The sequence below is a fragment of the Tauraco erythrolophus genome, chromosome 5, assembly GCF_009769465.1.
Source record: "Tauraco erythrolophus isolate bTauEry1 chromosome 5, bTauEry1.pri, whole genome shotgun sequence".
NCBI classification, from domain to species: Eukaryota; Metazoa; Chordata; class Aves; order Musophagiformes; family Musophagidae; genus Tauraco; species Tauraco erythrolophus.
The window spans coordinates 75,550,996-75,574,082 of NC_141469.1; the positions used below are offsets into that span (position 1 = coordinate 75,550,996).

Genomic DNA, 23,087 nt, shown 5'->3' on the forward strand with positions numbered 1-23,087 from the left:
TGAATTTAATTCCGCTGCCTGAATAACAGTGACTGGTGCCCTGGGGAAACCACCATACTCGCAAGATGCTGGTGGATGAGGCACCAGACATTTACATTCGAGAGACCTGCACCCCTCCGGGTGAGCAGACAGAGGGGCAGCAGGATACCCACGGGCACTTCAAAGTGCACAAGATGCCTGTCTTCAGGGTCGTACCAAATCACACCCTCACAGCTCTAGTTTTCAACTCTCTGGAGAAGACATTTCTAGAGTAGATGTTTGCTTTTGCCTAAATATTGAAGATGTAATTTTACTAGCTACAGTCACAACGATTCTTGAACAGGTACCTTGCTCTATTTAGTCAATTAAATCAGGCACATCCTACCAACTGTTATTAATAAATGTACGGATGGATGTGCATGTACATAGAAAAGGCCTGGGAGGTTTAAATTGGATATTAGGAAAAATTTCTTCACCAAAATGGTTATCAAGCATTGGAACAGGCTGCCCAGGGAAGTGGTTGAGTCACCTTCCCTGGAGGTATTTAATAGACATGTAGACATGGTGCTTAGGGACATGGTTTAGTGGTGGACTTAGCAGGGCTAGGTTAATGGTTGGAACAGATCATCTTAAAGGTCTTTTCCAACCTAAACGATTCTGTGGTTTCGTAACAGAAATCATATAATCGGCAACAATATTGCCATGAAGGATAGGGTAAGTGTTCCCTTGCGGAGATGACAGTTGTGGAAAATTACAACAACATGCAACTGTTTTTTCTCACATACCAACCCCCTGGAACAAAGCAGGCACAAAATCTCCATTTCTTTTTTTAGTTTTCCTCTCAAGAAGGTATTTTTGTTCTATGTTTGCAAACTGACTAGTGAGAGGCGGCCCCTCTGTAAAGGTGTGAGCACAGTGAACGAAATCCTGACTTGCAGCGATCGTGGATGCTGATAAGGTAGAGCACACCTGAAGTCAAAAGCTTTTTGGTCAGAGCTCCTTAGTGTTCTGGATGTCATTTGCAGAGCAGTGAGGCATGTGGCTCCTGCCAGCTGCCCTGCATCTGCACATCCAGTGCTGCTAACATGCTGGCAAGCCTGCCACAAGACTGAGCTGTCCCCACCACCAGCTGAGAAAGCCCACGATCCAAGGTGGCTGGAATTTAGAGCAACATACTTGTAGCATCTCTTCCGTTATCCCACTCCCCAGCGAGAGACAGATGTGTTGCCTCTAATTATTTGCTGACTGGTACCAGGAGATACATTAACATAATTGGCACATTTGTTCTAATTAACAGAGGGAACCTGCCACATACCACCCAACATGAAAAGAAGACCATCAGCAAGAAGAGAAAACCCACAATCACTGCCCTGGCTGTACCTCGGAGCTGCAGCCAGATCTGTGCTGCTGCTGCAGGATGTTTCCAGCAGCAGCCTGAAATGAGGCAGCACATGCAGAGACTAAGACCTGCAAAGCCAGGCCAGGCTTCTGTGCAGACTGAATGAACACAGGGAACATAAATCACAGAAGCGATTACACATGCAGGAAAACCTATTACGGAAGCTAATTGCTGACACAAATTTAGCCACGCCAAGTTACTAGCATTACTAGACACTTAAATCTCTTGGCACGCTTGCATATGCATGACTCTTTCAGAATCTGGTGGAGCAGCAGCACATCTGCTCCAAAAGAAACCCAAGAATGGAAAAGAGATACCAGCTCCTCTAGATCCTCCCTTCCTGATTGTACGAGTCGTTCCTCACACCTCTTGCAGTCTCAAGAGGGAAGCCAGCGGGGTGCAAATCCTGCATCCTGGTCTCTCATTGCCTCCACTGCATCTACCTGCCCTAGAGACATTTTAAGAGCGGAGAGCACCTGCCAAAACCCAGCAATTCTTCTACCCTCTAGACTTCTGATGCTCATGAGTGCAATGCTCCAGAAGCAGCGAGGTGCAAACGGCTGGGAGCAGTGAGAGATTTGCCTCAGTAACAGGTGATTTAGGATTCTGGGAGGTGAGACCATTGCAAGCTTGCCTCCCCCATGCCTGGCCAACGTGGCAGGCCCACATTCCATCCAGTTCCCCAGCCGCGCCGGTGCTGCGGCTGGTGTTCTCTGCAGCCACACAGAGCGGTCACGGCAGTGCCGCTCGCCTGCCGCAGTCCCTGCTGAGCTCCCGTTGCCTCCGACAGCCGCAGGGAAATCATAGCTCCCCCACTTCACCTGAACTGTTCGCAACAGACGCGCATCCCACACCGTATTGATCGTAAGGGCACACATACACTTGCCAGTAAGAATAAAACATTTGTGAAGCTAACTACTGGTTTGGACACGGTACAAGACGCTCAAGTGAGATTGAGAAAATTTTAGCAGTTTTCATATGGGCTATTGAGCCAGCAGCTATTTCAGGTACCTTGAGACTCGCATGCCTCTTTGAAGAATATTATGTGATTTTTGGATTTGGTTTCAAATTTACACTTTCCTCCCAGCAACTGCCCGCTGAAGAGCATGCTGTCTGCCATGCACTGATCACTGGAAATAGAATTTGTACCCATTTAAGGTTAAAAAAAAAAGAAAAAAAAAAAGGTAGTCTCCAAAGATGCTGAAATTACAGCTATGAGAGACTGCAAAACACATATTGAGAATGAAACAGCCAACGCAAACCACCATGACATTTTGTTCAGTTGTTGCCACTGTGCTTCTGCTGCCAATAAGGGGAATTTGTGTTCCTGCTGTGGAAACACTTCCTTAATTGCACATAGATCCAGCTTTCTGCTTGAGTACTAAAATCTACACAGGATGTACGTACACATGCTGGATGTCTCTGGCCCTATTACAGCGTCACTTTACACACAAGGGGGAAGTGAAGCCTCACAGAAGAAACTTCAAAGGCTGAGGTAGACTGGTAGCAGCAGATGGAGAACTATTTCATAGCACCTAAAATACAGATCATGGCATTATTAACTGAAAACTATGGCAGCTGCCATGTGGCCACCAGCAGTGGCTGGGCTTCGCTTCCCACCTGAAAGAGGGGCTTTGTCTGGAAGTCCCATGGCTCACATGTGTTGGTTGGCACTTTTGGCATCACGTGGACATGAGGACTCCCCAGTCCCTGAAGCAACTGGGAGAGGTCTTTGGAAACTGCTTTAAAGAAGTTACCAGTGTGACGTCTGCAGTTCTTTGGTTGGACAGATAGACGGGTCTCATTCTTCACAGCACAGAGCCATAAGCTTTTCACGATCATTAAATTCAATAAAGGAACAGGACATGGAAGGTGGCTGCAGTCCCTGAGGACTGCCCCTTCCCCATTCTCCCTGGAAGTTGCATAGTGCCTGTTGTAGTAGTACAAGCAACTCCTCCTACCAGTTTTAAAAGGCATCCAGCTTACACCTTTTAGTGAAAGAAAGGCATCAGCTCTAGAAGCACATGGAAATTCCCGAGCAAAACCCAGCAAAACCTGATCAAATGACTCTTGAGTGACAGCTGACATGCGCTCCACAGACATATTTTCATATTTTGGAAATACATCTGCTAAAACATGGAACCATTGTAATTCTTCATGCCTCAGGTGAGCACTGCATCTGAAGAAGTTACTGCCAGAGGAACTGACCAAGGCAAACACTATCACTGGGTGACTGAGGGTGCTGGTAAGAACCAGGGGTTCTGCAAAGCCCTGCCAGAGGAAACTCTCACATTTCAGGCCCTATGAGGCCTGTTGGCTACAGGGAGCAACAATCAGTCGGTGTCAAAGTAGGACCTTTGTACAAACAGTATCTCCAGGATGAGAAGCTATCTTCTCTAAGGGGAAAGTTGGGAGGCATGCTTATCTACCTCACCAAAAAACGCAGCTAAAAGCTGTGTCTCACACTGTGTATCTTCCAAAAGTAGGCATAAGGTAAAATGCTGCTTTTTTTGACTACAGTCTGAAGAGGAGAGGTAGTTCATGTTAGCTAAAATAACATCCCAGAGCCATCTTCATCTCAAAAAGCAAGCCATAAAGAGGATAAGCTAGCAGGGTTCACGCCAATGCTCTCGTAGAAAACTTCCCATTGTAATATTCTATGGAGGAACTTGAAAGCTGACCGTTCTCCAGTCTCACAGATCATCCCTGCCTGTGGTCAGATCCAATCATACAGCAACTTGATTCACTCAGGAGCATGCTCTGCCCTCGCTTACATTGGCATCAATGGAACTGCACTAGAAAGGAAAAGCGTAGGTAGGGATAGATCCTACCGAGAACTCAGGTCTCAAAAAACTTGGTCGTGCAAGAAGACCTGCGCATCTCGGCATGGGCTTCTGCACTGGGGAAATGAACTGGTAGGAAATGTAAAAATAAGGCCACCTAATAAGTTACTAGTCAGCGTATTTCCCAGGAAAGACTCAAATGCAAGCCTATACTCAAGTAGGAGGTTGTAACCTGCCTCTCAAAAGTGTGCCCTGACTACCCACCCGTAGATTGGAGTGTAAAAATACTGAAAAAGGAACGGAAATGTATGAGTCCAGACATTGACGATTACGGGGAGCTTTATCCTGTGCTTTTGGCGATGGACAGCCCCGCATTGTCAGACCTTACCCAATGGCTCTCCAGGGCAAAACAAATGAGAGGCCCTACTTCATTTTGGGCTGTGCTCCTTGTATGGATCATCCGGCTCATAGATCCAAATCAAGTTTCTGGTCAATGCCCAGCACACAGGTGACACGGCGGAGGGGGGGGGTGGGGGGGGGCGGTGTTGTAGAAGCAACCCAGCTTTGTATTGCCTTGAGGCAGAGACGACCCACGGGGAGCTGTGTAGATAGCTCAGTCTTGAGTTGTCTGATGAGTCAGTGCTGCATTATTCAAAGAACCAAAACTTGATTTGAGCCTTGAAATCTCTCAACAAAGAGTATACCCTGAGTCTCAATTCAACCATTGTCCAGTTGCCTGAGATAAGGTATTCAGGCACAATAGATAAGGGCAAACTCCCTGTCACACCCTTAAAGACCCTCCTCAGGCATGGTACCTACACGGTCATGTACATGAGGGGATAAAAGCCCTACGATTTGGGTTGGAAAGGGGGAGCTGCTTCTCCAACTACGCAGCTGGTCTGTGAGGAGATTCTTCCCCACTTGATCCGGACGCCGGCCAAGGTAACTTCCCTGGGATTGAGAGCCCTTACCTGGAGGGGTAAGTGATTATTTAGCATGCTTTCAGTGTAGTGCACTTGTGTGTTGTCTCTTTTGTGTGCTGCAATAGTGCATTCTGTGACTCTCTTGTGTGTTGTGATAGTGTATTGTAATAGTGTGTATCTTGCTTTTAAATTGCAATAGTGCATTCCTCCATTGTATCCATAAGAACCTGTAATAGTGCCGTATTGAATCTGCAAGAGCAGTTCAAGTAAGTTGCTATCTTGGACCTTACAGTTAAACCTGTAAGTTCAGTGCAAATAACAGTTTGCTTGGACCTTGTAGTGTAGTGCTCTTTTTGTCAACACTCCTTCTGCACACAAACCCACCTTCCCCTCCCACTCTTCCTCCCATTGACACTCGAAGGCAGTTTTGCTGTATGTAGCAAGGCACTGCAAAGGACAGTGTCACTTCCCAGCTAATTAGTATTTGTGGCCATAAAGTCCTCTACTCCTCTCTCTTAGAGCTCACTTTCCTGCTGGGAATATAAAACCCTGCCTCGGTGACACACACCTGCATGGAAATGCATACACATGAGCTTCCAATTAAGGGATAACTGCTGCAGAACATAAGTGGCTCTCGCGAAACAAAGCAAACAGTGGTCATATTAATAATCAATTAGACGGAGGAGCCACCTGATGCTGCCTATTTGGAGAAGTCCCCAGCTTCCACCAGTTTTTGTCCGTGCAAGAGCAGCTGAATAAAGTCTGTGTCACAGCCATCTTAACTCAGCTAAACACCCTCTTCTGCCTCTTGACTCAGGGATGCTTTTCCCCTTGTTCTAGTTCCTAATTAAAGCCATGAATGTGGATAAATATCACGTCCGGTTCTAAATCCAACTGGGTCACCAAACTGTACGTTACACCCTGTTCTGCAATTAAACTACTCTGTGAAACACCTCAATTGTAATTAAAGAAGCAATTATCCCCCTGTTAAAGGCACTGCAAAGGTGACATTTCAATGCAAAAGTTCTCCTGGCAGCTTACGGCATATTAACCAATCTTCCATGTCATTGATGTTTTGATCTACAACCTATCGCAATGAGCTAATTTGATGTGACTCGGTGTCTCTTTGTTTTATCATGTGCAATATGATGCTGGCATCTTTCAAAGAACAAATTAAATGAGCTAAGGGGTTAATTGCTTATAACTCTGCCATTACTGTTGGAGCGTCGCAGAATGGGGTCCTTCCTGCCTTCTCAGGTCAGATTTGAAAAAATGCACACAAAGAAGAGAATAGAATTGAAATGGATGTTTCTGTTGTCATCAGGGAACTGCAACTGTCTGATCTCCGCTGAGCACTGGCAGCTCCTGCTGAGTCTGGGGGTCAGACTGCTTATCTCACCACCTTATCGTATTTCTCCCCACTGAGGAAAAGCAGAAGGTAGGGGAGCATGGAGCTAGGGTAGGGTGGTGTTTGGGTTTATGTCCATTCCTTTTTTTTTTTTTTTCCACAGCAGGACTATGTGAATTTGCCCCTTCACCCCTTAAACCTCAGTGTAATAGCACCTGCACGTGTCCTGCTGCTGCTTGCCTGGGCCAGCACTGGAAAAGACAAAACATTTACCCACGTATTTCAGCACTCGTAGGTAGGTTCAGCTCAACATTGGCTATAAAACTTGGCATGCCATGGTGCAGCTGGCACCAATGCTGGTCGGGGCTGGTGGGCAGGGGTATAAGGTGGCAGGGAAGCTTCTCTGGTTTTCCCAGAGACCAAGCAAACCCTCAGTTGCTTACTTTGTCCCAAGTGAACAAGCAAGGCATACTTTGATTTGACCTCAGGCCATGAGGCTGGTGTATTTTAACACACCTTCTTCTATTTGGATCTTGGGATTTTTTTTTCTAGTGGCTGTGATCTGAGCCTGCTCTAATGCTCGTCATGTCTTCATGGATCTGAGGGACTGGTAAGTGTGGCCTTGAAAGCTTTGCCTCCCCATCTCTGTCTTTGTCCTTCTGGAGCAGCTGTATGCTGCTATGTGGCTCAGCTTTTCAGTAACAGTAAGATCTGCTCTAGCATTGATCCACAAGAGCTTGACACAGTTAATTGCAATTAAATATGCTGGGAATTATAAGACTAAATTCCCCAGCTACTGAAAGAGGACAGAATGTATCCCTGAGCGTGGTTGTTCCCACCGCTTTGAAATACCAGGAAAAAAAAAAAACAACCCACAATAAAATGAAGGAGGAGAATAAAATTAAAGAGAAAAAGCAAAGGGAAGATGCTGGGACTCGACTCCAGCAGTACATTACACTGAACATGTATTTTGTATGGTTTCACAGTGTAAGCTTTTCTTCCTCTGTTTTGGTGTTAAATCCAGCGACTACTTCGGAAGCCACTAAGTGGGAAAAAAAACAAAACAAAACACAGTGCCTAGAGTGGGAAGAGTCTGAGGTATATGCTCACCAAAGCACTTGGAAATGCTACTCACAGCTGCAGCATATGCATTATCCTTCTCTACCTGGAATCAAAGCAGTCTTTCAACAAGATGGAAAATAGCCTCAGCCTGTTGCCTGCCTCCTCCCAAGTCCTTTCTTACTTAGTTACCTGTATCATCATATCAGAAACTTCTCCGAACAAATAAACGAAGTCTTAAACAAAGAACTCATTCATCTCTAAATTAAAATAATCATGTAATCCTTCAACCCACCAAGTTACCTTTCATCTTTCCATTTTTTAAAATTTATCTTACCAGCTTCAGCAAGTGGCTGTAATAAAGTGTCACATTTAGGTATTCATATTCATTAGTGTTCAGGTCTTTGTTCTTTTAATAGTGTTGGAAAGAATCTACAAAGAGGCTGTATTAGGCTGCTGTCCAATCCGGGTGTTTGATCTCCTTCTGACTTCAAAAGTCAGAAGAGAAAAAAAACCCCAACACTGAGAACAGTTCTTTTGAATGTCAGACAGGAGTATACAATTTCTGAGCCTGCCAAGTGTTAATTGGTGTCTGCCCCGACAACGGTACAAGTAAGATTCAGAGCCCGTTAACGTACAGTCATGAATCTCAGCTATTGACAGAGTAAGCCAGGATACTAGAAGGCAGGAAAAACTGCAATTATTATGAGAGCAGCTCACAGAGGATCTTTTCAGAGATCACTTCCATGCATCACATTAAATCAGACTGTTTGTGTCCCAGCCGCCTGACCGGGCATTGCAGACCTTTCTGAGGGAATAACCAGACTGGCTGCTGAAATTTCCAAGGTGCTTGTAACACTGCATTCAAACAAACTACCCATCATCATCAATCTCCATTTCTAGCAAAGGTAATGAAGTTCCCCAGTACTATCTTGCACCGCCTGAACGACACATCCCGTTGCAAACACTCTTGTCATGGCACAACAGCAAGTTGATTTGATGCAAAGAAGCATCAGGAAGGAAAATAAAAAAGTGTTGCTAAGTTCCTGAGGAAAGCCAACTGATTAATATTACAGTTGTCAGCAAGCCGGCTTGGCAGTCCTAAATGCTCTTTACAGTTTCGGGGATCTTAACGGGGAAAGAAAACAGCCTATGGAAAAAGAAAATGGGAAAAATCTTCTATGCTAATTTTTCCTTCTGAAGTTTGTGGACACGTTTCTGCAATTCTGATTAAATCTAAACTTGGGTTAGACGGGGAGGTAACACTTTAAGCTTCATCTCCTGAGAAATCAGTCATCAGTGCTGAGTGACAATCACTTTGCTACTTGCCCATGACAGTCTAACTTATCCTAACGCAAATTGGCAACAGTTTCTTCTGTGCATGGCAGAGGAAAACCGAGGAGAATTCAGATAGGGGAATTACTGTCATTAACAATCAATTTTTCTCTTAACAGCCACAGCGGATTTAGGATTTCAGAGGCCCTCTCTGTGACTCAGAGAGCCTCCTTCTGTGAGCAACGAGTCTGAAGCTGGAGCCACCTCTGCTTTGTCAAGCTCCTGTTCACAGGGACACCCAGTGCTGTGGGTGGGCACGGATTTTGCTGAAGGGCAGGCTCGCTCTTGCCAGGTGGAGGGCAGGCTATCCACTCTGAGTTTACTTAAATGCCGGCAGGAAAACCAGATGAGCCCCTGAAGATGGATTATTAGGCAGACACATCCCCTGCTTGCCTCCAACTCATGCTGCTTCACCTGGACCACACACTGAACCACGGTACGTCCTCTCGTGCAGAGCTGGGTGGCTGGTGCACACAGCAGCATGTGCACAAACATGCAAGGGAAATAAAATCTGATAAAACTAAAAATTAAAACGTCTTTATAGTATGTTTGAAAGGTGCCTCTCAGAATAAATGAAATGTTTTTTTTCTTTAAAAGGAAAAGGAAAGATAGTAGGCTGGTATTAATATGCTCCACCAGCTATGTGTCCTTTGAATGCCAGATATAACCGTGATTTTTGGAAGGGAAGGAAAAAACTGAAACCAAACTGCCTGCAGCTCTGCTGAGCAAGGCACCACAATCCAAAGCCATTAATCAGTTCCCAATCAATCTTGTCTACCAGCAGCAGTCAGCTCTCTATTACCACCCATTCATCATGCCATGCCCTAACTCACTGCACCATTAGACACCCATCAGGCCTCAGTGAGGATGTCCAAGTGCCAGAACACTGCTGTTGCTGCTCACCTCGGCTACTGGGATGCCTTCAGGAGGACGGCACTGGAGCAGGACCTCTTGCTCCAGGGACACTTCTTTCCCCAAGGGCTCCTGCTCAAAAGTTTTCCGGAGATCTGGGGAGGGAGAAGACGAAGGAAAAGAATTAATATTATTAATAGCTAGTCATTTAAATTACATTCGATTGCCATATTGCAGAGATGCGAGAGGTCTTTCTAAACAGAGAAAATAGCGTTTCTGCTCCCTGGAAAGTGAAGCTCTTAAAATAGACCAGGACATGTTTTCACTCCATTCCAACGTTAAGCGGCCAAAGGTTTCACAGTGGATTTATTATTTATATTATGGCAGAGCATGTGAACCCAGTGAAAATCCAAGGCCTCACTGTGGAAGGTCATGTCCAGACACAGAACAAAAAGCAAAAGTCCCTTCTTCAGATAATTTATGTTTGGTAAACTATGCCAGTGAAGTACAAAAGAAAGTTAAGGCAAATTAAATAAACCTGTAAAACTAAAGCACGTAAGGTGGGTTGCCTTAAACTAACTGAGGCAAGTGTTCATGCTGTGATTTAATGTACTTTTAGTTTATAGGCATTAACTTTACAGCTTTAGCTAATTTGCCTTCACTTTATCATTATCCCTGTAGCACTAAATAGATACTACTAATAATATTCGTAACACAGAGCTGAACCATGCTTGGATCCCTGCACAGCACCACAGAAATGTGGCAGGCAGAGAGGGCACTGAATGCACAAACCTCGGACCAGTTCATCATACCGGACAGCTGTGCACTCTGGCTATTTTGTACACTTCTGTAATATCTTCGTGTTGGTGGTAAAACAGACTTGAGAAATTCCCTCCTTACTGCTGGCTCCATATTTCCGCTGGCTCCCTATTTCCACCACAGCCTGGCACCCTCTCCGCTGTGCCAGGGGAGGATGGGATTTTGGAGAACCGAGCATTCAGCCCCAGTAGCCACTGGAGATATTTTTCCTTGCTGCTGGTTCCTGCTGCAAATGGACATGGGGCCACGTTCAAAGTCACATTAGAGAGTTGGCCTGACTTTAAAAATACCTTGCCAAAAAGTGAGGTTTATTTTACTTTTTGTTCTGAAGTCAGACCAGTTTCCTACGCCAGCTCACGGCGAGGTTGCACAAATACTCGTGTCATATTGGAAACAAGTCATATGGGAACAATTTAAAAGCCAAATATTTCATATTTGTTGAAGCCATAACCTGTGGCTGTGCTGGAAAACAGATCACTGAATTGAACCAGTTTACAAATAAACCATCCAAAGAGTTATTTTTTGTCTAGTTTACCTCCAAGATCTGATTTACAGCTGACCCCACAGGAACTGCATCAGCACTACGAAAAGGCAAAAGGCAAAACCTGGGGCAGGTGAAGGCACAGATGGAAAAGGAGATGAGATGTCTGCCACCAAAATCATCTCCTCTGAAACTCACCTTCAGATAGCACGAGACCTCTGTCTCAGCCTGTATCAGGAAAATGTGGTTCTTCAACTACCCGGAATTAAATGTCAATCTAATTGTACCATAGAAAAGCTCTGTCATAGCTGCACATGCTGATTTTAACTTCAGCTGATGACGTGGTAAACTTCTAACATCCTTAAACCCATGCACTTCCCTAGCGAAACTGAGGCATCTTTGTTCTGTGGCACTGCAGGCACGAGAGGAACAACCCCAAACCCCACTCCCTCCCAGCCACTGGCATTCCTGCTCCCTCCAGCACACAGGGCAGGGATGCTGAGAGCCCCTCTGATGGGACAGGATTTACGGCCGCAGTTTAGGGCACAGAAAGATAAGCTTTGGCAGATCTTACTTTGGCAATATAAGAAATTACTGCCTCCAACAGCTTGTTTGGGGGTTCTCTCTGTCGAAATGAAGCCCACGCCAATGTCACAGCTACCTCACTACAAAATCCACCATTCTAACCTCAGCTGTTGATGAAGGGGGCTTTAACCTATGACACCGGATAACTTATGGGAAAGGGGAGGAGCAAGCATCTGGAAGTAATCATTTCTTAGGATGACATGCCAACTTTCACCAGACTGTGCCTGTCAGCATCCTTGTCATACTGGAGCTATCCCAGGCCAGTGAGGCTCGTTCATGTGAGAGTGACTGCACTGAGACAACTGGTCAGGTTAGGTCAGTCTCCGATGCCTGTACATCGCTCCCACCATGTTGTCAGCTCCAGTATCACCCACCTATCAGCTTCATCCCACCCTCTCTAACAGGGGACATTTGGGTTGTATGGCTCAATCTGAGTGAAAGCAAAACCCTCCAGGTGGCCTGTGGGTGAGAGTCATTCCAAGGACAAACGTTGAGTTTTGGCTTGCTGTACTTCAGCATGTTAACCATAGCAACAAGCAGCTCTTTCGGAGCTAGTGGGTTTCTCATGATATGACATTCTTCCTTTGGCCCAGGCTTCTAATACATTCTGTGGGCTTGCTAGGTATCCTGGGCACACATAACAGGCTAATGCAGTTTGCTTTAAATTAGCAAGTAACTGGGATTATATTGCTAGCAGTACTCATATGATCATATTATCGCTAGTTCCACAGGTATTTCCAAAGGAAAAGCATTACTTCCACATCAGGTACACCTTAGTGCATCTAGCAGGTACACATACGTGCACAATGCAGACAATTATAACAGATATATTGTGCTCTAATATCATGGCTGAAGATAAATGAGAAAGTTACCATGCTGGTAATAGAAGCATATAAGCACAGTAATAAATAGTACATTAATAATAGCTTTCAGGTGTTCAAATATGGAGGGATGAAGACAGTAGAGGCCAATTAGATCGATAATAATCCGAGTTTTTTCCTTGACACGTTGATTTACTGTCCTGCCTACCTTCCTGAAACATTAATAGAGCTCTGAAGTTCTCCGTAGCCTCAGGTGCACAATAATCACCTCTCTCATAAAGCACTCACCTTTAAAAAAACCTCCAAATTTTAGTGCACACGAAAGTAAATAGCATTAGTCTAGAAATGTGCAATAACAGTAAAAAATCCCACTTTAATCTCTTCGTTATCAACCACCGGTATTGCTGGGTATGAACATCCCCTTTTCCCTGGGAATCATTGCAGTGGGGCTGTGGCAGGTGAGAGGAACCCTGCGGGACCCCGGTCCCTACAGCTGCCCCCGCCCGAGGAGCCTCGCTGTGTGCGGACGCTTTAACGGCGCTGTTGGGTTCGAGTGGGTCAATGAACCACAAACTAAAAATACACTAAGTAGGGGCCTTGGCATAATAGACAGCAACATGCTCAAAGGAGTCATTAGATACTATTGAGCAAATGATACTAATTTGTGGGGAAAAAAAAAGAAGTACATAATTGTGTATTTACAAGACTGGGAGCTGGGAGCTCTTGTACCCTATTGTGTTGGCTCCCTCCCACATGTTCATAGCTTTATCCCACCAGAACTACCCATTACCTCCCACCACAGCCATGCCACCTACAAACAGCTACAGATGGAGGCTGTGCAGGGCAGGTTTTACCTAACCAAAGTGGCATGGTTCGTTGGTTGTAACAGATAAACAGTTAACAAAGCGGTTTTTTAAGTGATGAAGAAGCAGAGGGCCTGGACAAACAACTTCATCCTCTGCTCTAAGTATCATGAAACACCTTGCTGAGACAGCACTGGGTTTTGAATTGGCTGCTTTTTTTTCTATAGCCTTTGCTATGATTTCTGTGGCTAACAGTGATGTCCTTCTAATTCTTCAATGTTCAGCTTCCTTTGCCATTTAACAATCTAGTCATCATGGTAACTTCACACTGTCGACCAGGAGTGGGTGAGCTTGTTAATGTACTGAGGGACTTTGGATCTTTTCCAGAGCACAGCATTTTCAATAACATTTTTAACTTTTTCAAAGTGTCATATAAGTTACAATTGCTTGCAAGCAAGGACAGAAGGGATACATTTTCCCACAGAATGGTAAGACGAATAAAATACATCCCATTAAAAAAAAAAGAAAAGAAAAAGAAAAGAAGTTTTAACAATCTTCAGAAAAGATGCCTGAAAAAGCAAAACAATAAAACATTTGATCCATTCTGGGTCAGGACCTCTTTGTCTGTGAAGAGGCAGTGTGAATTATTAAAGCCTCAGATCGGCAGCAGCCCTGTTAATGTGACGCTGTGAGCGAGCCTTCTCTACCCTCACCTTCAACAGGGAGAGACACAAGAGAAAGGCAGTTGCACTTTCTTTTCATTATTATTTTGGTAATGTAGAACAATCTCTGATTGCTTGTGTTAGCAATACTCTTCCTCCCGTCATACAGGTAGTATTGCTGCCACAGCTCACCTCTCCCAGAGCGGAGCGAGCCCAGGCGGACAGTGATGCTCAAGGCTCCGTCTTATTTTTCTCAGCACCAATCTCACGTATTTCCCCCAGCTGCAAGTGGGGATGTCACTGCCAGGCTCAGGGGACAGCCTGCACCCCCATCAGGCATTTTCCCTCACCTCCGACTTCCCTTCAAGGCTGTCTTCATAAACAGAAACCAAGGAGAAGAATTAAAATTCTGGTCTGCCACCTGGAGAGAGACTCTATTTTCTTTACTAATGTGTAGTCTTAGAAAATTCCGAGGGGGCTCTCGTGGCATATATCGCAGCACATTTACAGCATACTTAAGATGAGACTTTCCTCCAAGACTTCTGAAATACTCCTGCACAACTCTCTCTGGTAAGGACAGATGGCTGCACTCAGAGCTGCATTGAAATGAGAGAATTTCCACAAGCATAAAGCTGAAATAGTATAATGGGAAATCAGAATCTCAGCGTACTCCATATTGTTAGCTTTATTCCTGAATCACTATGCTTTTTGGGGAGAAGGGCATTAGATCTTAATTTTGATGCACTGCTAAATGACTTCCTTTCACGTTCAATGCATTTTGAGCTTACAAACCACTCAGAAGTTGCATTTTTGCCTGCTAAAGGTAACAGTTTCTACAGGAACTCATGGCATTTCTCCACTTCCTTTTCTACCTGTCAACTTCTAAGAAAGAGCAAAGAATGACCCTATTCTTTTTTTTAATCAAATGTATTTTATCTCTTTGCTGCTCTGGGTTTTACCCTGCTGGGTGGGTGGGTAAAACTTTAAGGATATCTTTTATCATTTCTGAGAAATGTGATAAGAGGCAGAGCAGACGCCTTCAAGGCAGTGCTAATGCAAGGGTGACTAATGAATGAGCATGAAAAACGGACACTTGTCAGCCAGGAATTAGATGTAAACCAGAAACGAACAGAACAATGCAGCATTACTGTCAGGGAAAGATGGATTTCTGCCCTTGGTAGACCTTAAACACTCTGTGCTCCTTCTAGTAACTCCAATGTCAACTTTGCTTCTATAACAAACAATTTAAAAAATGAACGAGCTTTAAGAGCACAAAAAGAAAAACCACATTATTTTCTATCCAACTTTCATATTAACTATGTCCATTGAGAGAAGTATGTTTGGTGTGTGCCTTCAGAGAAATAAAGTTTTAAGAATGTGAAAAGACCTTCACAAGTACATACGTCCATACAGAAGATGGCTTGCTTTATATGGGTAAGTATGTACAAGCATCCCTATAAAAACAAATATGTCAAACAAAAAATGCAATTAAAACACTAGGGAAAAAAAAGGAATATGGCCTGGTACTATTTTAACCATTATTAGAAGATCAATATGTAGCCAAGGTCTCCACTTCAAGTCTACCTCTTACCATCGAGAGTGTTCTTAAGAGGCAAGGTACAATGTTGTTTTAATTCTACCTAGCCTAATAAGAAAAAGTCAAACAGAAAAATAACTGTGTAAAAATAATGGGAAAACGCCACTGATGTACAAAATGAAAGAGGTTCCACATGCTTGTGAACAGACATCTCACTGCATTTATTCCCAAACTTGAATGACTGATGCCGAGTTAGAGAAACATGACTAATATTGTAAAACTGGCCTGTTCCTCTTCCATCCCTTTCCCCCAGCATCGTGAAAAAAAAAGGCATTACAGACAGAATTGCAATTGTAAATGTAAGAAACCATGTGCTATCAGGGATACTTTGGCCTCTCTGTTCACAGCTGAGTCTACGACCTTTGTGCGCGGATCAATCACACTGGTGGTTAAGTAATGGAAAGGTTAGGTACAAAAAAAACCTTTTTTTTTTTTCTTTTTGTCCTTGCGTGGTTCCAGCTCTCTGTTGTTAATGAGATCAAACCAGATTTCCACTGAGACAGTCACAGGAGTGTCATCATTCTGTGACCCAGGAGATCCCTCTGAAACCTCTATTAATTGCTTTTGTAAGTGTGGCACCTCGCCCCGTGGCATCCCCAGCTACACTGGCCACAAGTCAGGTGCTGATCAAAGCCGCCCGCCCTCCTTCAGTGTGCTGCTGCTCACAGGATGAGATGGTGGCTGGACAGGGCTACGTTCTCAGCCAGCCCAATCATCAATGCCTGGAGCTGAGGACAGAGGAAATAACTCGACACCTCGAAACCCCACCTTTATGCTCAATATAGAACTCTCTGCCACTCTTCCTGTATCTGGAGGGGCTGTTTCAAATCTGCCCAGCCCTAAAGGCAAATGCTGCAGCACCATCCGGCTGCCCCAGCCACCTTCTCAGCCTGGAGAGGAACATCAGGGATGGTGGAGCTTCTCCCTTTCCAAAGACGCCTGGTAGTCCGTGGCTTAGGTTGAGCTTGCCTGTAGCTCACCGGTGGCCCAGGGAGCGAGGCCTCGGAGCTACCATCCCCCACAGCCAAAAAACCACATCAGTTTTCATAGCCAAGCAGCTGGTAGGGACTGAGGCAGACTTCTTGGAAGTGCACAACATGTTTTGGGGACACAGGCTGCTACATCCTCTGAATTGAGGTACTGAACAAGGTGAGGAACACCCTTGGCTTGCCAGGCTACAACCTGGAAGATGCTTTGCTTGAGACCAGGACCTTCTCTCCTCTTTTATTCCCTACGTATTTACAACCTGAGCAAATGGGAGGTGCACACCTGGCAAGCCCCTCATTCTGCCGATGGCATCATCAGACAGCTGGGTGTAATGCTGCACCCTGATGACTCCTTGGTGGCTCACTGTCCACAAAGCTGCTGAAAAAAGATTTTTTCCCCTTCTCTCTTCAGCTCTAAGCTAGTTTAGCCAGGTGCTGGTAAGACAAAACACCCTTTTGCAACACAGCTTCCATGTGGGCTCTGCTTATAATGAAGAACGACCCACTCAACACATTTGGTATTGATACAACTGTAAAAAAAACAAGCAAGCAAACTTTATCAAGAATTCACTGAGCAGATGGGTTCCCAGGTGTACATCGATCGCACTGTTCCCTTCCTCTTATATTTTTACTTGATAGCTTGATATTTCTTGGTTTTCTTTGTAAGCTTAACCTGTAAACTTACTTATAAAGTTAATTCTATTCATTATTTTATTTGGTGAAGATGGAATCCAAAGTTTTGTTTTTCAAATAAATCTAAACGTAAAGTTCAAATGCCCTAACTTCAACAGATGCCTTTTTAGATGACAGGTATACTAAAGATACTGAAGACGGACACTAGAAACAGGTGTATATTGCAATTCATATGTAAAACTGAATTTACAACACACTGAAACACTAAAACAGAAAACAATTTGTATAAACATGATATTTTGTTGTTGTTGCTCTTCTGATACACTAATCTGACTTACACAGCTGTCTCATCACTACCAAAATATACACAAAATTTTGCTAACTTCTGACTGCATCTATGTTTCACCATCAGATACTAAGCAGACTCTACTGAAAGATGATAATTTCTTAGCATGACAGTGTAGGTAGGATTCTCACAAGGCTCCTACTGACGGATTAATTTCATATAAATTCAGTAAAGGGGTTTCCTTTTGTTTTTTAAGCAACGCTAACAGTGAAGTCAAGTCCGTCTTAATTTATAAAGCCTTAGCTCGTCATTACAAAGCAGCGCGATTTGTATTTATTACTGCTGCAACTGCATCCCTAAATTTGGGAGTTAGCCATGGCTGTTAACTTGGAAAGTGGTACAGAAACACACCTGTCAGAAGCAAAAGCAGAGTGGAAGTATCAAATATATTAAATGCTCAGTTAACTTCTCTGCTGCCCTTTCTGTGATCTGCTGTTGTCTCTTCAGTAATCTCAGCTCAAGACCACGTGCCTCAGTTATCCCTTTACTAATTACAAGCAGCAGGTATCGATTAGGAGTAATTTAAACGGTACACAAGGAAGGAATTGAAGTCCTATCTCTGCTAACTCTCATACACATGTATCAAAGTGCACAAAATACATTTTTTGGTTATTTTTTAATATGCATATCCTGGACATACTTTCCTATTAAAATTTTTAAGTGATGTCCTTCTCAGCCCTCTCTCTTGATCTCGACATCCACTCAACTTTCTGTCTATTGCAACATGCTCTAATGCTTTGGTGGCTACAGGAACGTGTCTTCACTGCCTTGCTCGGATTAGGTGCATGAAGAGAGGGAAGAAAGGCACTGCAGCAATGTGACATTGTGGGCATAGACCCCAGTACTAAAAGGTACGATAACCAAGTCAGTAAAGACACAGTTATATTTTTTTCATGTCTGTTTCTTCATACAACTGCATACCCCTTGTAAGCAGAGATAAACTATCAATTGAACTAGTCTCCTTTTCTGTACTGCATTTATCTTATCAGTATACAGTATCTGACATGCATATATTAGCTACATTCCTTTGAAAAAAATGTCTGGGAAGAAAAAAGGCTTTTAGATAAGTACATAGGAAACTAGTATCAAATTATACAGAAGATTAACAAGTGCAGTTCCTTACTACATCAGGGCTTTTAAAAATTACTATTTTTTAAAAAAATCTGATTTTAATGTAATGAATAAAGAAAGAGACTATCCACATCCCTTACACCAAAAAAGATCCAGTAACAGAAGCTGCTATTTTCTTACAGGCTTCCAACAAACCTAAAACCTGATGGCAGATTTAGGCCTTAAATTCTTACTAGATTTTCTCAAGGACAGCATGGGTTAACATCATGAAGTCAGTGAGGCTACAGCAACACCAAACTGGAGCAAATGGAAAGTGAGGTTGCTCTATGCACATGGGCTCAAAGCAATTTGTTTTAACCACCCCTTTATTATCTGATCTAAAAATTAGGTCAAATCCTGCAGCTATTGTTTATTCTTTATCAGATGTATTTTCCAGTGGGTTTAACTCTACTCTCAGTTACACAGGCTCAGACCTCATTCATCCTTTTAACCGGAATTTCGCCCTGTTAGATCTGTTCAATGACAACAGTCTTGTTAAATTAAAATACACATTAAAACTTTATATTGGGCTTGGGTTTTTTTCAGCCAAAGGTAAAGTTACCCAACGTCCCCTCCTTCCTCTCTCCCTCCACAAAAGTGGCATTTTTTTAATCGAGCAGAAAAACTGTATCAAAACATATTAGTGACTCCTAGTGCTCCTGACAGGATGTGGCTAGGATAAATAAGAAATGTGTGAATAAATAGGAAATGCGTTTTAGCACTTTCATAGGCCAATATCTCAAAAAAATTATATCTTTCCAGCTCCGCCAAGACATACATTAGGTGTCCCTACTTTGTTGGTTACTGAGATACCTAGAACGGCAAAGTGAAAATTAATCCCAACAAATCTGCTAGTTTAAGAGGATGAAATGCTCTGTTCTCATGGGGAAACCAACGCCTCAGGAAGACGAATTCCATGAAATAGGAAAAAAGCTCCTTTTCAGAAACAGTCTACACAGGAGGGAGCGATTTCCTAGCATGTTCATGGTCCAGGAGTGCAACGGTGAGACACCGTTAAATGCCCCCAACACTTCGAGAAGCCAGGATGTTGGCTTTAGACTCAGACTCTTTTCCTGTTTGTATTGCTAGCATGGGCAGTCTTTGAAAACCAGCAGCATCTTCGCTCCATATTTATAGATTACTCCCTTCCTGAATAACTGAAGCTCTTGGCCGGCGCGATGTTGCAATTGATTTTCACAGAGAACTTTCATTGACTAGGTTGTTATGTACTTTCTGACACATGCCTGACCCTGCATTAAACAAATACAAGCCGCTTTTCCAGGATGCACATTTTTCACACTTTCAAATTACTTTTCAGTTAATTCTATTACACGCTCAGTGAACAGAGATGTTGCATGCTATTTTTTTTCGTTTTGTTTTAATGGAGTGTAGCTCCAGCCCTTGAGAGGACACAATAATTCCACAATCAGACTGGTGGGCATAAGGGAGAAAAGAGAGAAAGAGAAGAAGGAGAAAAGAAGGAGGAGATGAAAAAAAGAAGAAGAAAGAGAAAGAGGATGATGATGAGGAGGAGGAGAGGAAGAGGGAGAGAAAGAAGGAGAGAAGCTTTTCTTAATGCGCTAGATGTGGCTAGTTATGTGACAGTTGTACCTGTTGAGATGAAATCACCAGGTTCAGGTATTAAGATAAATAATAGTATAACTTCGGCAGGCCACTTTACATGCTCCATTTACCTCTCACCTTTCCCAAAGGTGTCAGTGCTCACTTCTTGTACCAATTAAAAGTGAAGACTGCATTGGTGACAAACATGCAGCTATAGCTGCAGACAGAGCTGGAGAGATGGACTCTTCTGTCCCTCTTAAATTTTGGACATCCTTGATTTTCTGGATTAATAAATATTGTATGGATCCTACCTTTCATCCCAGTCTCGTAGCACATTGTGTAACCATCAGAAGACTTACTAGCTGTGTTTAAAGTTTATTAGGAAACAACTATTGTATTGCCAGTAGATTCAATCCTCTGAAGTCAAGGCTGTGAATACAGATGATTATCAGTATATCTGAGTCTACAGTTTAAAACAGTGATCTTGTAGACCAAATGACATCACCAAGTAAGGCATATAACCCACATCACATGTCTGAATTCCTAAAAAAAGTTGTCCTGAGTTACCTGAAAAATTTATAGAAATTTGTGAAATTGGAAATGGACAATTTTGAAGAGAATGTGCTGTTGCTGCTGTTTGAAAATCTGCAGTTCGAAGGCCTAACACTTCAACCCTTAATCCCAAGGAGTCTAAGGAATTTTCCTGCGTCACAGCTGCCCAAGAACCCCAAATTCAGGAACAAGAGGTTAAAAAATCTTCAGTAAAATGTGAAGCCACATTTGAGTTACAGGCACATAAAACTCCCTGGAATTTATTTAATTAGATTGTTCTAAAAAACCCCATAAAGACTCTAGAAAAATCACTGAACTGTTTGTTCCTCTCTCTCCAAACTATGGTAAGCAAAAGAAGCAAACTCTATGTTACGAGCACCTTCAATAGAAATTTGGACACCTGGGAAGGAATGTCAATTGATACAAAATAACTTGCATACACACACAATGATTATGTGTTATATAGAAATTAAGTGGCAGTACACAAAAGTTACTTAATCATCAAGTGAAATACACTCAGACTTCTAAACTGTGTTAATTTAATGGTCATCAGTCAAGTGGTTACTGGCAGGACATGAAAATCTACCTAATGAGTTAACTTAGGAGTCATAATCTAAAAAACCTGTTCAAATATTGTTAAGCCTCTCTGGAGTGTTGACTGCTTAGAATAAAAAATATTGAAATTGCTTTCTTCTGTTGCAGTACAGAAAAAGAAAATCCTCAAAGTCTTGAAAAGTTTCCTGCCATGGGAAAGCAACTACGCACATATGTAATGGAGTTTCTAATTTGCAGGAAGACTTTCTGTACAGTAATTTTAACTCCCCTTAACCCTGGGGAAATTCTTCTCTGAGGTTAGTCCTGTACTCAGAAGTACAGGTCCTCTACTTCCAGTCAGTTACTTGGACTAAAAGCATTCAAAAATGGGTATTTAAATTGAACCTCCGAGATTTGTATCGAGATTTGTATCACTTCTGGGTGAACATCCTCACTCCTCTCCAAGGATTTAACCACGTAATACTTTCTCAAAAACAAAAGGAGAATCAAGCTCTAAATGGAGAGTTTTAAATGACAGACAGCCCTTCCTCTAATGTGTCTGTGAAAAGCTTTATTTGGCAGGAAGAATTCTCTTCTCTAATTATAAATTGTTAGGCATACTGCAGGAAATATAAGTATGCTGCAAACCCAGCTTCCAATGACCTTTTCTAACAAAATGTGGTTTTGCTGAGGTGAAAACAGTGGAAGAGATACAATTCCAGATGATATATTTTCTTCCCACTACACGAAACAGCATTTCATCATGTGAAAAAGAAATGGGAGTCCCCAGTGTGACTACTCTATTACAAAGAAAAGCACTTCTTGGAAAATTAATGAACATCAAATATTTGTACAGTCAAATGAAGATCTGTTTTCAGGGAACTGGTTGCCCTGTGTTCTTGGGGTCTAAGCTGGGAATGGTTCAAAATAAATACTCAGGTTAGTAGCCATGAATAACAATGATGAAATATTAGGTTTGAGATGACCACTTTCAAACTTGTACTACGAATCTGATTACATGATATGCCAAACACACATTTTTTCTTTGTTAAGAAACAGCACTTCTCTTAGATAATTGCAGAGATATATATTTTCAGCTGTGCAGAAAAAGACCTGGGGGTCCTGGTGGACACCAAGTTGACTATGAGTCAGCCACGTGCCCTTGAGGCAAATAAGGCTAATTGTATCTTGGGCTGCATTAGAGAAAAAAATATTGCCAGCAGGTTGAGGGAGGTGACCCTTCCCCTCTGCTCAGCACTGGTGAGGCCACACCTGGAGTGCTGGGTCCATTTCTGGGCTTCTCTCAGTACAAGAGAGACATGGACATACTGGGGAGAGTCCAGCAAAAGGCCATAAAGATGACAAGCATCTCTCCTACAAGAAAAGGCTGAGAGAGTTGGGACTGTTAAGCTTGGAGAAGGCAAGGCTCAGGGGGATCTCATCCATGTGTACAAATACCTGGAGGGAGGGTGCAATGAGGATGGAGCCAGACTCTTTTCAGTAGTGTCCAGTGATGGGACCGGAGGCAATGGGTGCACACTGAAACACAGGAAGTTCCCTCCAAACATCAGGGAACACTTTCACTGTGAGGGTGACTGAGCATTGGCACAGATTGCCCAGAGAGGTGGTGGGGTCTCCCTCCTTGGAGATATTAAAAAGCCACCTGAAATCAGTCCTGGGCAACTGGCTCTAGGTGGCCCTGCTTGAGCAGGGGGTTGGACCAGATGACATCCAGAAGTCCCTTCCAGCCTCAATCATTTTGTCATTTGTTGAAAGGCAAAGCTGTTATCTCATTTCATAGCTTGCTTTGAATTCCTACTCATTAGCTTCAGACACTTTTCTTGAGACATATAACTGCTTTACTCAAGAAATATTGGTTTTGATGCTTTCCCTCCACACAAAGGAAAAGAATGAGAT

At 43.2% G+C, this 23,087-nt stretch overlaps 1 protein-coding gene across 2 annotated transcripts in view; it reads right to left on the reverse strand.

The window, feature by feature from the left end:
- The window catches only part of UNC5C (unc-5 netrin receptor C), a 260,373-nt gene that overhangs the window by 51,264 nt on the left and 186,022 nt on the right, over window positions 1-23,087 (reverse strand). For both annotated transcript variants that reach the window (XM_086611279.1, XM_086611278.1), the window contains exon 4: window positions 9,730-9,833. In XM_086611279.1, coding sequence (XP_086467405.1) covers window positions 9,730-9,833 — 104 coding nt within the window. The remainder of the gene's footprint in view (window positions 1-9,729; window positions 9,834-23,087) is intronic.